Genomic DNA, 13351 nt, shown 5'->3' with positions numbered 1-13351 from the left:
TTGGGTTGCTGCAGTTACTTGGTACTGTTATGCAAACCCAACTCAGCTGCTCATTGGAATGCTGGATGTGGGCAATTTGAAAAACAAATGCTACAAATGCAGCATTAATCATGCCAGAGCTCCTCCAATGGCCTCAAACCCACAAAAACAATGCTGCTTGTCCTGAGGAGTGTCTCTCACTTGGTTTTGGTTCATGGAAAAAAAATGTTTTAATATGAGGATTGTGGCTTTTCTCATTGGTGTCAGGCTAATTAATACTAGCCTTGTATTTGGCTCAATAAAACAGAAATGTGAGTGTTGGCATCTCTCTACAGAGGATCCTTGTGGGTGTGGTGGGCCATCAGAGACAAATTTTAGATACTGTTTAGTAGCAGTTTATCTGTTCATTACACCCCTTTACATTTTTAAAGCACACCTAAATCTTGCAAAAGCATGAGGACTTCCAACCCTGTCAGCTTCCCCCTGTCCCAGGCATCGTCTGAGTAACTGAGGGTTCTTGTCTACAGTATCCAGAATCTAACTGATGACTGCTAAACAAAACTCACACCAGGGCTCATGCTATGAAGCATTTATAGAGATAAGTGTCTTTTTTTGTTTAAATTAAACTATATTCCTGGTTCTGATACAGATACCCAGCTTAGTGTGGTTTCCTACCAGTCATGGGCTGGACCCAGAGCTCTCCTCCACACATTCTGTTTGCGGGCCCCCAGGCTTCCTTTTGGTGGTTCCTGGCTGGAAGTATGCTGCTTCCCTTGTGCCTCTGAGCTTCATAATTCCAGAAGAAGGGCAGGTGATTTCTATCTGTTTTTATTCCCCCGCCCCCCTAGGCAGGTTCCAGGCTATGGCTTCAGCTTGCTGGTTCTGTTCAAATGCTGCTCTGGGTGTCCCTAGGGAAGGACACCAATTCCTTTCCATGTTGCCAGGGATGGGCTCTCTTGTCTTCTCAAGGCAGATGCTGGACTATGTAAACTGCCCACTGCTGGTAGTTACTTCCTGATGATCTTTTAGCTGAGGGGGTGATGTCCCACCATGGTGTTTTGTGGTTTGGGTTTTCTTGTTTGTTTTGGGTTTTGGTTTGTTTGTTTGTTTGTTTTTAAATTGAATCAAGCTGCATCATTTTCTCACAGTTTGCTGTTGGCATTTGTAAAGTGGTGAGAATGGGAGGGAATGAAAGCTCATATTAACAGGTAGAGCATCACACAGAAGTTTTGTTGCTTATTTGGCTTCCCAATGGTATCTGTGGGCGCAGTTTGGCCAAGGTTTAGCCAGAATTTCAGAGTTTTCCCTTGGCTGGACTCAGGTGGGGCTGTCAAAAGATCTGTTTACACACACACACACACAGACACACACAGACACACACAGACACACACAGACACACACAGACACACACAGACACACAGACACACACACACACACACACAGACACACACAGACACACAGACACAGACACACACACACACACAGACACACACAGACACACAGACACACACAGACACAGACACAGACACAGACACAGACACACACACACAGACACAGACACACACACACACACACCCCCACACCCACACCCACACCCACCCACACACCCACCCCCACACCCACACCCACACATACACCCACACCCACACCCACACCCACACCCACACATACACCCACACCCACACACACCCACACACACCCACACACACCCACACACACCCACACCCACCCACCCACACCCACACCCCCACACACCCACACCCACACCCACCCACACACACCCCCCCACACACACCCCCACACACACCCCCGTTCCTAGTACACAGATAGTGTGTGCACAGGCTGGTCCACTGCAGCACTCTCTTCAATAGTCCCTATCCATCAGGGCAGCCCCCAGCACCCCATGGGGGCATACCCCTCTCTGGGTCTTTACAGCCAACCAGAAATGTTTAACATTTCTCTGTGGCTGCCACAGCTTTGTCATGAGCATTTGGGCAGGATATTATCTGTCTGAGGAGATTTTTCTCCTGAGTCTGAGTGCTGCTTTCTTGAAATGCAGCACTTGCTCCATGGCATGTCTGTTTGTTGTTCTGTGGTAAACATGGAGCGTCTTCTCCCACAGAGAAGGAGGGACCACGCACTGCACCGCCATGCAGCTTGCATGTTGCAGCAGAGCTGGGCTGTCAGCTTCCAGAAACAGGCTAATGAGCCCATAGCACTGTAAAACCACACAAATGTGGTCAGCTGAAGTACCAGGGTGTGTTGGCACAACAGCTGGTGGCTACCTAGTAACTAAGGCAAACCTTCCTTGCAGGGAGTATTTACAGGCTGCCTTATAAATGACTCCAGAGATTTAAGAACTCGCACAACACCGGTATGATTTAGAGCTGAAAGTTTCTCACATAGCAGTAGTGCTGATATGGTTGTTCACAGAGATAAAAATTGTGTTTCTACATGGTGCCAGGACATAGTTTATTAAAGACTCACTTCTTTTCATGTAGGAGAACTAAGCCAGGCTGTGAGCACACAGACACCTCACTCTGGGGCAGAGTAAGGGGAGAACTTGCGTGGCATCAGCGGCAGCTCATGGTGAAACTCCTACTCAGAAATAACTTTACAGTAACTCGCCCCTTTTTTGCAGAGACAAGCACCCTGTCTTTGCTTATACAACCAGTTACCAGGCTGTAAGTTCACAGCCACCCTTGTTGCTTTGTGTCCATTCCTGTTTCAGGATGGCTGGACCTTTTGCTGCAGACTTCCAGAACATTGATAGCTACAAGGGGATCAAATAGCCTTGATGCAAGAGCATTGGACATTAAAGCCTGAGTATAGAAAACTGCACTTCTCTGCCTATGCCTCTGACGCAGATGCATCAAAGTCTTTCCTCTACCACCTGTAGAAATTTCCTCCATGACTCAGAACTGAGTCCAAAAAAAAATTGATTGCATTTCTGATTTGAATGTGTTCTCCTGCTGCAGCTTCTACCATCAATCTCTCTCATGTATTTCTTTACTAGTTTGCAGATTGTTTTTAATTTGAACAAATGCTGACTAGATTTTTCCTCTGTTCCCTTAACACCTTGTACCTGTGAGCAGAAGTCTGCTGCTTCAAGCATAAACGGCAGAAATGGCATCCATCGCAATAAGGAACTTTTATGGATGTGGCCAAGGTGGTGACTGCTCTGCTCCTGAAGCTCTTGGCAATGCAGGGGTCCGTAGCTGCAGGGATTTACCATGCATCTGTCTGCTCTGTCTGCCCATACTGCAGCTCCATACAGCAGCATGTTTTAAGCTCTAACAGTGTGGAAGAGTGTGGCCACAGTAATCTGCATCGCTGTGACCTCGACTCTGATTGCTGAAATTAGCTTTACAGATGGTTAAGCTCAAAAGCCTCTCCACCAGTACTGACCAGACAAGTGAGTGCGGTGAGAGCATATCCCAGTGCATGGCCATGAATCCCCTGCTGGCTTTTAGTTATCTTCCAGGAAAACTCATTAACTGCAAGGTCTAATCAGGGGAGAAGTTGCCTTTTAATACTTTTCCTTAAAATCCAGTGAACGATGAAGGCAGTGTCCCAGAATTCAGCTCCATGCAGAACATGTGGGAGCACATACAAGCTAAGATGTAAAATATATCCATTTTGTCTAACTTTCTACAGCATTTTTGCATTGTTTCACCTCTGATGTTTAATCTCCTAAATGATATTTACTCTCTTGATTGTTCCTGGGGTGCCTGGGTCACTGCTGTTGCAGGTGAATTGATGTTTTCTTCACTCTTGACCTGACATTTAAAGTAGTTTGGAGACAGCCAGCTATAAAAGACTAAAATTGAGGTCTCCCCTCTCTTTATCCTTCTTGTCTTACCTCTCATTTGTGGTGCCTTAGAAGTAATTTCAAGTTGTCTTCTTTCTCTGTTGTGTTCAGGGCTGCACATGATCTTTCATTAGTCTAAATGCATTACCACATGGATTTGTAGTTTGGCTCACAGTACTGCAGCTTTTGCCCAGTTGGAAATTTTGTATAGAAATAAGAGGAGTATCTTCTGTTTGAGGCTTATTATGAAGTCTAAAATTAATAAAGCTAAACCCGAAAACACTAAAGTAAGCCTGATAAAAATACTATAAGAAGAAGTCTAAAAATAAATGAACTATGACAGAGAACAAGGGACTATGACCTGGCAACAATCGTAAACGTTCATGTGACTTGTGGCCCATACTTTGGTTACTGTAAACTTCTCTGAAACATTTTTCATTGGTATGCTGGACTTTTATGGTCATATTCATGTTGCACAACTGTGGAGATAAAAAGGTAAATATCTTCCAGAGAACTGTAAATGTCTATTTTATGACATTGCTAGTTGGAAGACTCTTTCTCCCCACTGACTGTAGTGTGATATTGATATTTGAAGAGATTAATCCCACCCATCAAACACTGGAAAATACTGATTATTCCCTGCCTGCCACCCATTCCCTATTGTGTTCCTTTTGAGGATCAGGCTTGCTAACAAGTCAGTGTGAAACAAACCTTAACATGAATGAAAGATTTTAGGAGAGAGTGCTGTGATCGTTAAAATTTGGAAATCTTATTCACCAATATTACCAGTGATTGCTAGGGCAAGATTGATGAGCAGCAAACACCAACAATATGGGGCAAGATGTTCTGCTTCTGCCTTCCACACCCAGAATATAAGTCCTCAAGATCCTTGCTGTGGCACAGTCTCATCCTGGAGACACTATCCGTAGGTGCTTACATTTTTTTCTCACTAAGCTCCCTAAGACCTGGAAGACCAGCAGTGGCAGGCAGTTTACTCTCTACCTTGTACCTCTGCTGCTGTGCAGTCATTTTCCCAGCTGCCTTGAGGGAGAACAGCACTCAATCCAGATCTTCACATCCCATGTGTGTCTGTCCCAGCAGTCCTGCTTGGGAAATGGAGGTATGGTTTGCTGGGGTTTGAAGTAATTATGCCAGTGGCATCTGAGGATTTGTTCAAAGCATCTAGTTTGCTGTAGATGGTGAGATGAATGCAAATGCAGTTAATAACTACTTTTGTGATTGGGTGCTCTGAGTATCTAACGATTTCTCCTTTGCTTCTGCTGATCCGATGTCCCTGCCCATTTTGGGACCTTCAGTTTTGTTTTACACTTCAGAAAGTCCCAAAGAGCATACTGATTCTAATGTAAATGTCATAGAACTGTCTGTCAGACCCTCCTGATCTGCTGCACAGGCAAGTCTACATAGGAATAATACATGGCATCTCTGGGCAGGAACACCACGCACTGCTGGTTTTGGAGATGAAGAGTCCTATTCCTTGCATTGAGGAAGGACCTCAGCAGTGCCAACCTGTTTAGCTTTCAAAATAAAATGCTAAAAAGCTTAGCTCAGAGGGAAAGCTAAACCCACCAAGCGGACTGTGGTGTCTCTCTGCAGCCCCAAGACACGTACCTGGCTCTCAAATGATGACAGTGTTTAAGACTTGCTTTGACCCACAGTATCTTCTATCAGCTAACTCAAGAAACTGCCTACTCACCCCATGGCTGGTGTGAATCCTCTTCTTCGGAACTCAGGTAGGCCCCCTAAAACTCCCTTTGGATGTAGTCAGTGTGATCTGTGGAGTTTAGGGAGGCTGGCCCTACAGCAGACATCTACAATAGGCAGATGACTTGCATGTAGTAAGTGCCTGGTTTTCCTTCACTAACCCTCTTCAGGGAGCCTGTGCTGACTGGTTCTGTGGGAGGCTCACATAGCCATGCAGCCATCATGCCGAGAGCCGTGGGTCTTATGCCTTCCTGGCAGGTGGGATCCTGCTACAGAATCCTAAAACCAAGATGTGGCAATAATCAGGCTCCTTTGTACAACTTCAGCTTTTCATGGAGTGATGGTGCCTGTTTAGTAGTCCTATAACTCATCATATTTGAGATCTGATGAGGAGTCTTAAGCATTGTTTATCTTCAGTTCCCATAGAAAGAAGTTATAGTTATCTGTGAAATACATACTGTGATTACAAGTACAGTACATTGCTGCAAACTTGGGTCCATACAGATAACACATCAGTGCTTCGAGGGGGTTTTCTAAGAAGATACTTGTGATTGCACTGGAGAGTAGGTGCCAATTATGAAATTAAACAATTATTAGCAGATTAAAAAAAATGCATACTGCACTTAATGAGAAAGGTAATGATGAGTGCAGAAATGAACACAATCTGCTCTAATTATGTAAGAAAGGTTTTAAAAGATTATGTGCTACTTGATTAGTAGGCTGGGAAGAACTTGAGACAGTCACAGCAACTTTAAATATAGACTAGAGCCTTAAGTTTGAGCATGCAAGGCATGAAGAGGGAGCTTTGGCACGGGCCACGTGAAAGCTGAGAACATCCAGATCCATCAGAAAAAGAAGAAAAAATAAAAGTGCCAATGAGAAAAATATTTGGCACAGTATTTAAACCTCTGGGTTAGCATTTAAAGTAAAACCATTTAGTTCATTCTCTTTCTCTTCTTTCTGCTATCCCAATCAGTACTAAATCACTTGGTTGAATAATTCATCCTTTTAAAGATCTGGCCTTTAAGGTCTTTGGGCAATTCGTTCGTAAACAGTAAGAGTATGGGTTTTTTGGGGGTGGGGCACAAATTTCAGCCTCTGGCAGCTGCAAACTAATCTACGATGTATTGAAATCAGATGTCCGGAGACTGGTTGGATTTACAGTTAACATCCAGGCACATTCCTCAGCGCAGGGGTGTTTATTGGACCCCCTGTTCAGTGCTAAGTCCTTTTTTTCCTCACAAGTGTTTATATGTGTATGTAAAAATATATAGGAACATTCTGTCAGATGACATCAAAAGTAAATGTAACATAATTTGGCTCTTCTAAAGTTACTGGGGACTAGCTCTGTCAATCAAAACCTTTTTCTTAGCTAGCTGGCCTCAGTTTTAGCAACTGAGCTGCCTTCATATTGCTGATAGATTGAGGAAAGTTACTTTCTCTGCTATATGGAATATTTGAATTTGCTATTCCATTTTTGTAATGCTGGAAGTATGTAGGGTGCTGTGTAGAGAAGCTCAACTATGAACAAGTTGCCTGGTCTAGAACTATTCACAGAACGAGCCATCACAGCTGCAGGAGCAGACCCTTGTGTTGAAGGGATGCCCTGACAATACGAGCAAGAGCCATTAACCCAACCCTGTTTGAAGTCCCAGTCTAGCAATCCCAATAGGCTGAATCCCAGAACTTTGAGGATATCCAGGCAAAGATCATGTTACATTCATTGTATTCCTATATGCTTTCCCCAGATTTCCCTACCAGTCAGTATGTTCATTACATGAACCTTTGTTCTGATCCATTAATGAATTTTCACGATCCTGTGTGCTCTTCCATGGTCTCTTATAAGATCCTCAGCACAAAAAATGATGGAAGCATCTGTGCCTGTAGGGAGGAGTTAGGGCATTTATAGTGTGCGTTATTAAACGACATTTATAGCACTGTTTCCCTGTTTTGAAGAAGGGAAGCTTTCTAGCTGTCATGGATGAAGTCCAAGAAGAAGGAGGTGAGCTGGGACAAAGCAGAAAGTGCAGATACAGGCCTGGGGACCAGAGCCGAGGAATACCAGTTAGAGAAAGAGACTTTTTGTGTTTTCTGTTGGCAAAGGGTAAAATAAACCCCAAGATCGCCAAGATGCATAGCCCAAGGGGAATATTTGAGTGCAGATATGCAATATTTAACAATGAGAATCAATGCACTCAAATGCTTCACCCTTTTCCTGGTGGATATTTGTGTGATTCAAGGTGAAGTGGATTAGCCACTCAATCAAAGAGATTTCTGCTTCAGAATATGCCAGGGAAGGGGATAGCCTAGGGCAGGTTCATGGCAGACATTCACTCTGCTTCCCTCATGCTGGGGGAAACATTTTGAATCTGGATTTCCCAAATTCCCTGTAAGTGTGGGACAGGTTTGCCCAAGTTTTTCTTGAGAGGATGGGCTTTGGAGGCACAGCCCAGCAGAACATGCATTGCTATGGGACCCCACAAATATATTTAGGCATCTAACTCCTGGATGAGGTATGGGTTAAGCCTTTCATCTATGCATTTTAGCACTAGACTCCCACACAGCATGTTGGTTTTTCTGAATGTGCTGCCTGAGTGTCTAGGAGGGCAGTGGCAAAGCAGTCAAGCCAACAAAAGGGAAGACTTTTGTGGTTCTGTAGGTCACCCTCCTACCTCCAGTGATTGCCTGCAAAGACTATTCAGGGAGGTCACCCAGCAAAACCCAAGCAACCCCCCCCTCCACTCCCCTTGGTTACCTACAGCTATTTGTTTTGTTGTGTTTTTTATCAGGTCGGTTGCCAGCCAGCTGGCCTCCCACACCGGGGGCATCGCACTGTGACGTGCTCACACCGGTGCAAAGGGAGAAACCTGGGAGCTGGTGAAGGGGGACTATTACAGCAAGCCTGAATACTCTGAGCTACAGTACCTCCCAGAGTGCCCAAATACAAATATACAAAAAGGCATCAGAATCAGTAAATAATCTGCATGCTACATGCCACGCGGTGTTTGGCAGTGAGAATAAGGCCAGCGTGGTGGATAGCCTTACACACTTAAACCTGATCAGGATCCTCATGCTCATCTGGCAGCACCGTGTTGCAGAAGTCACCCCTCTGACTTCAGTGGAAATACTCGTATCATTCATCTGAGCAAAGGCTCCCAGTGGGAGGAAACCCATGGCAGCGCAGGGCTGGCGGGCTCTGCTCCGGGTCCAGTCCAGCCTGCTCTGCTGAGGCTCTTTCTGTCGATTTAAAGGAAACAAATAGCCATCTGTTTTTGTTCATGTATATAGCGAGTTCTAGCAGTGCCTTGGGCAAAGATAAGGTGATGGGGGGATTACAGCTATCCAGGTCACAGAGCAGCAGTGCCCTTTCTGGGAAGAAGTGCTGCAGGGTGGCAGAAATGCTTCTCGGTGTGCTCAGGCAGCTGGAGCATTAACATCAGCATTGGAAATCAATGAGGGAAGAGATGAGGGAAGAGCATGGAGGTGAGTCAGTGACTTTAACGCAGTGGATGGTGCTTTTCAGACCTCCTAGTCCCAAACTTTTCTATCCAGCAAATGATCCTGGATTTCAGAGGACTGTAATCAAATGTAAAGAATATTTTGCTCCTATTCACTTTCTTTTAAATGCATATGGACTTGAGAAACTGTGGGAACCGTAGGTATATAGGGCAGCAACAGCTGCACTGTACTTAAGAAGGTAAGTATGTAGACAGTGTCCATACCCTGAAAATGATCTTGAGAGATGCTGAATTCTGCACACAGACTTCTGCAAGTGGCTCTTTCTTTCCTTTTCTTTTCCCTGCTTCGTGGAAGACACCAATGGGCCAAAACAAATTCTCTATCTGATCCCATTGACTCCCAAGGGATGCACACAGCTCTGCTCTTAGCACAGCACCACGTCAGAAGAACTAAAAGAGGCAAATCAGCCTACAGAGTCCACTGCATAAACAGCCTCAACCAAATCCTGCAGCCCAGCTTAGCCCTTTTAAAATATTTTGGGGGTGATGTCAGCACCCGGGTTGCCAATGCACTTGTTGCTCTCCTCCCTCAGCCTACTTTAGTTCCCACACAGGGACGAGGCATCCAGACCCAGTGGGAGACAGGCAGAAGTTTGGAGGGAAATAACTGCAGTGACTCGAAGTCTGGAGGCAGAACCACTGGGGTCCATTTACCTGCTCAAGGTAGAAAAACTTGGGTTATTTATTAGGTCAGATTTTCTCTTGTCCAAGGACATAGGAGGCTGGCAAAACAACTTGGGAATGTAGGAATTTGTTAACTGCATGCACTGTGCTTTTAATGTTTAATCTGCAAACTAAAGCAGTTTCTGTTTAAACTCTCTGCCTTCATGCTGGTATGGTCCCAGGGCTTCTCTTGTTTGCACCATAGATGTTACAGCCTAGTCTGGCTTTTCTGCTGGGATTTTGGTTGTGTGGCTGTAATTCTTTGTTTAGAGTTTATATCTTATTTGTTTCAAGGTTTTTATTTTATTTACATGGCATGCATGGGATTAGTGCATGATAGTCATGCTAAAGAATTCTCATTTCTCTATGTGAACTCCAAAAACATACAAAATTCAAAACTTGCTGTGATAAAGTAAATAAAAACAACCAACAGAAAAGTTTCAGAATACAACTTGAGCGGGATTTCTGAAGTAAGAGATCTATAGCAGCTTGAAAGTGCAGGGAAGTGAGAAGGTTCTTGAGAAAGTACTACTTCATCTCTTACATGAGTTCATTAACTCACAAGATTTATTAAATTCTTCAGAAAATAAAATGTCTAACAAGTTCTCCTTGTACTTTTAGTGGTAACATAAATAATTCAGGTCTATTAGTATTTATAAAATAGTAGCTTGCACCTAGTTTCTTTTAAAAAATGAGAGTATGCAAACAAATATAGGAATTTAAGGAAATCTAAACAGTTGTATATTTACAATCTACATCTGTTGAAAGTAATAAATGGGGCTTGTGCCTTGTGTATTTGAAAGTGCTTGTACAAAGCAACACTGATTTCCACAGACTGCTCGCCCCTGCGCAGTGTATTTTGGGGTGACACTGGAAATGCTGCTTGTCAAATGCTGGAAATCAAAGAAGGTGATAAGCTGCCAGAGATAGCTTTTACTTTTTAGCGTCCCAGTGCTCACTAGCTTCTAGCCACTGAAACAACATTTATTTACACCAATATAAATAGTTCTGCTGAACCTGCCACCTTCATGCCTTTGTTCTTCACATATTTTTCTTTTTCCTTGAAAGAGCCTGTACCCTGAAGGTTGAGCTCAAGGACGCTCCCAGGCAAATCCCTGCAGTTTTCCCTTCGCTCTACCTGCTGACCTCTGCTTTCCCCTGATTACTCCTGAAAAATGCAGCGATCCACGCAAGAACTCTTCCTCAATTTCATGATTGTCCTGATCACTGTACTGCTTATGTGGCTCCTTGTGAAGTCTTACCAGCAGTAAAAGACAACCAGAAGCTCTGGGAGGTGATTCCAGCATGCGTCTCTGCAGACATCAGTAACACCCGCAGCGCACCGCTGTGATCAGCTTTCAGTCAATTCAGGATGTTGTGAATCTTTTTTACTCTCTCATATCTGTTGCCTGTGCTAATGTTTGTGACAGGTCTGTGACGGTGTAATTATTTTGTTCTGAAGTGATGCAGCTGTAAAATGTAAAATGCAAGATCCTTAGGAACTGTTTGACATGGCTGTCTCCTCCGGTAGCTACTGTGAATGCCGTGGCCCCCTGCCTGCCGTGCCGGCTTGTTTGGCGTCGGGGTTGGGTTCTCGAGGGTATGAAACTGCAGTGTGCAATGTAACCGTCTGCCTTAACCAGCCTAAAGACGCACAAACTTGCTTAGCCGAAAGGAATGTGAAACCTCTACTTCTGCTTGCTCATTTCACTGAAATAAAGAACATGTAAAATCATTTTTTGTAGCATTCCTTATCCATCTCCTGGCCTGACCGCTATTCACTGAGAGAGCTGCTGATAACTGCGGTATGGTGTGCTGTGTGAGCTTGGTCGTTTGCTTGTTCCTCCCACCTGTATTTTTATTTGTACTTTTTAAAAAACTGCTGTAGAGTGGAAATCCTGCAGCTTAACAGGTGCATAGCTACGTGAATGAGCTGTTCACATCACTTTTCTGTCCAGGGTGGCATACACACGGGTGCCTGTGGACACAGGCTTCAAAGAGAACTTCTGTCCTACTGAGGCATTGTCAAGAATTTTATTTTCTGAAGCTGGATTTTGGGCAGGGATTCCCAGGATGCTACTTTTGGCCAAGCCATGCTTGGAGCAGTGCCTTGAGGGACAAATCCGGGCCAATTGCAGTTGTAGGTGCCCGCTGGCACCCCACGCCTGCTGCGAGCCTTGCCCGGGGCAGCACTCCCTCGGGGTCTGCTGCCACATGCCAGCGCCGCAGCACGGCTGCGCTCAGCCGCCGTAGGATGAGGTGTGAGTGTGTCTGGGTTGCTGTGATGGTGTCATCGCCTGCTAAAAAATCTTGAGCCAGCTTGAAAAAGCCCACAGTCCCTGGGTTTGTGAAATCGCTAATCAGAGTCCTCCTAGGCATTCCCCATCTGTTATTTTAATGGCTTCAGGGAACCGGTATCTTCTACAAAATCCAGCTTTCTGTAGGAAGGCAGTTAGATGTGTGCCATGTTGCCCATACAGGTCTTCTTCCTCTCCAGAAGCCTGCAGGGAGCGGGCAACGCTGCAGGGTTGTGCCAGGTTACCGACGGCCGGTCTCTGGCATGGTTGGGTGGAGCGGTGCTGACAGTGACAGCTGGGACACAGGCCTGGGATTTAAGGAAAGACAGCATACATTGTGGTAGCGCCACTCGTTACGTGTGTGTGTTGCTTAAAGGCTGCTAATAACGACCCATTGCCCTGTGTCATTTGTACTGTCCATCTGGGTTGGCAGTCACCTCCACTGCAAGCTGGTGCCACTCGTCCTCCCAGTCCAGAAATCCCCACAGTGCAAATGATCAAAATCACCTCTTGTTTGCTTTTGGCTGTAACTGAGCAAACCTTCCAGCATTTCTAGGGATGGCAACTGTTCTGCATGAAAACAGAGACATTGAAATGAAGTTCTGCCAGTGGTGGACACAGCCTTTCTCTGCAGCCCACCTTGCACCAGATACTGTTGTATTTTCACTGAATTACACAGTTGATTTTTGTCCATAAGCTTGGCTGAGACACTCAGCAGTGGCTGGAGAAAGACAAGGACAAAACCCCATTTTTAAATACAGTGAATACTTGATAATTTTGCATGAAAGATTCTCATCTTTCACTGGCTGTGACTCCCAGGAGAGAGCAATGTCATGAGAAAACTGATGTGTTTGGGCACATCTCAGGCTAGCAATAGGAAAAATAGAGGTGTAGGCTTCATTCTCGGAACCCAAAGTGGTTCAGCAACAGCTCAAGGTGATCCTAGGAATTTTCAGGTAGGAATAATCATAGAATCATAGAATGGTTTGGGTTGGAAGGGACCTTCAAGATCACCTAGTCCCAAACCCCCTGCCATGGGCAGGGACACCTCCCACTAGACCAGGTTGCTCACAGCCCCATCCAGCCTGGCCTTGAGCACTGCCAGGGATGGGGCAGCCACAGCTGCTCTGGGCAGCCTGTGCCGGTGCCTCACCGCCCTCACAGGGAAGAACTTCTGCCTAATATCTCATCTAAATGTACCCTCTTTCAGTTTAAAGCCATTCCCCCTTGTCCCATCCCTACATGTCCTTGTAAAAAGTCCCTCTCCAGCTCTTGTGTAGGCCCCCTTTAGCTGCTGGTAGGCTGATCTAAGAAGGTCTCCCTGGAGCCTCCTCTTCTCCAGGCTGAACAACCCCAACTCT

The 13351-nt window shown here is 45.2% G+C and overlaps 1 protein-coding gene across 1 annotated transcript; it reads left to right on the top strand.

Moving 5' to 3' along the window:
* Positions 1 to 9559: 9559 nt before the first annotated feature.
* SLN (sarcolipin) lies at positions 9560 to 11442 on the top strand. The gene is made up of 2 exons (XM_014278640.3): positions 9560 to 9693; positions 10762 to 11442. Exon 2 carries the CDS (start codon positions 10869 to 10871, stop codon positions 10962 to 10964), a length of 96 nt encoding a protein of 31 aa, XP_014134115.1. The 5' UTR covers positions 9560 to 9693; positions 10762 to 10868; the 3' UTR covers positions 10965 to 11442.
* The last annotated feature ends 1909 nt before the right edge of the window (positions 11443 to 13351 follow it).

This window comes from Falco cherrug, chromosome 2, assembly GCF_023634085.1.
Source record: "Falco cherrug isolate bFalChe1 chromosome 2, bFalChe1.pri, whole genome shotgun sequence".
NCBI lineage: Eukaryota > Metazoa > Chordata > Aves > Falconiformes > Falconidae > Falco > Falco cherrug.
The sequence above is the reverse complement of the archived record's forward strand: the minus strand, read 5'-3'. Positions and strand labels throughout refer to the sequence as shown.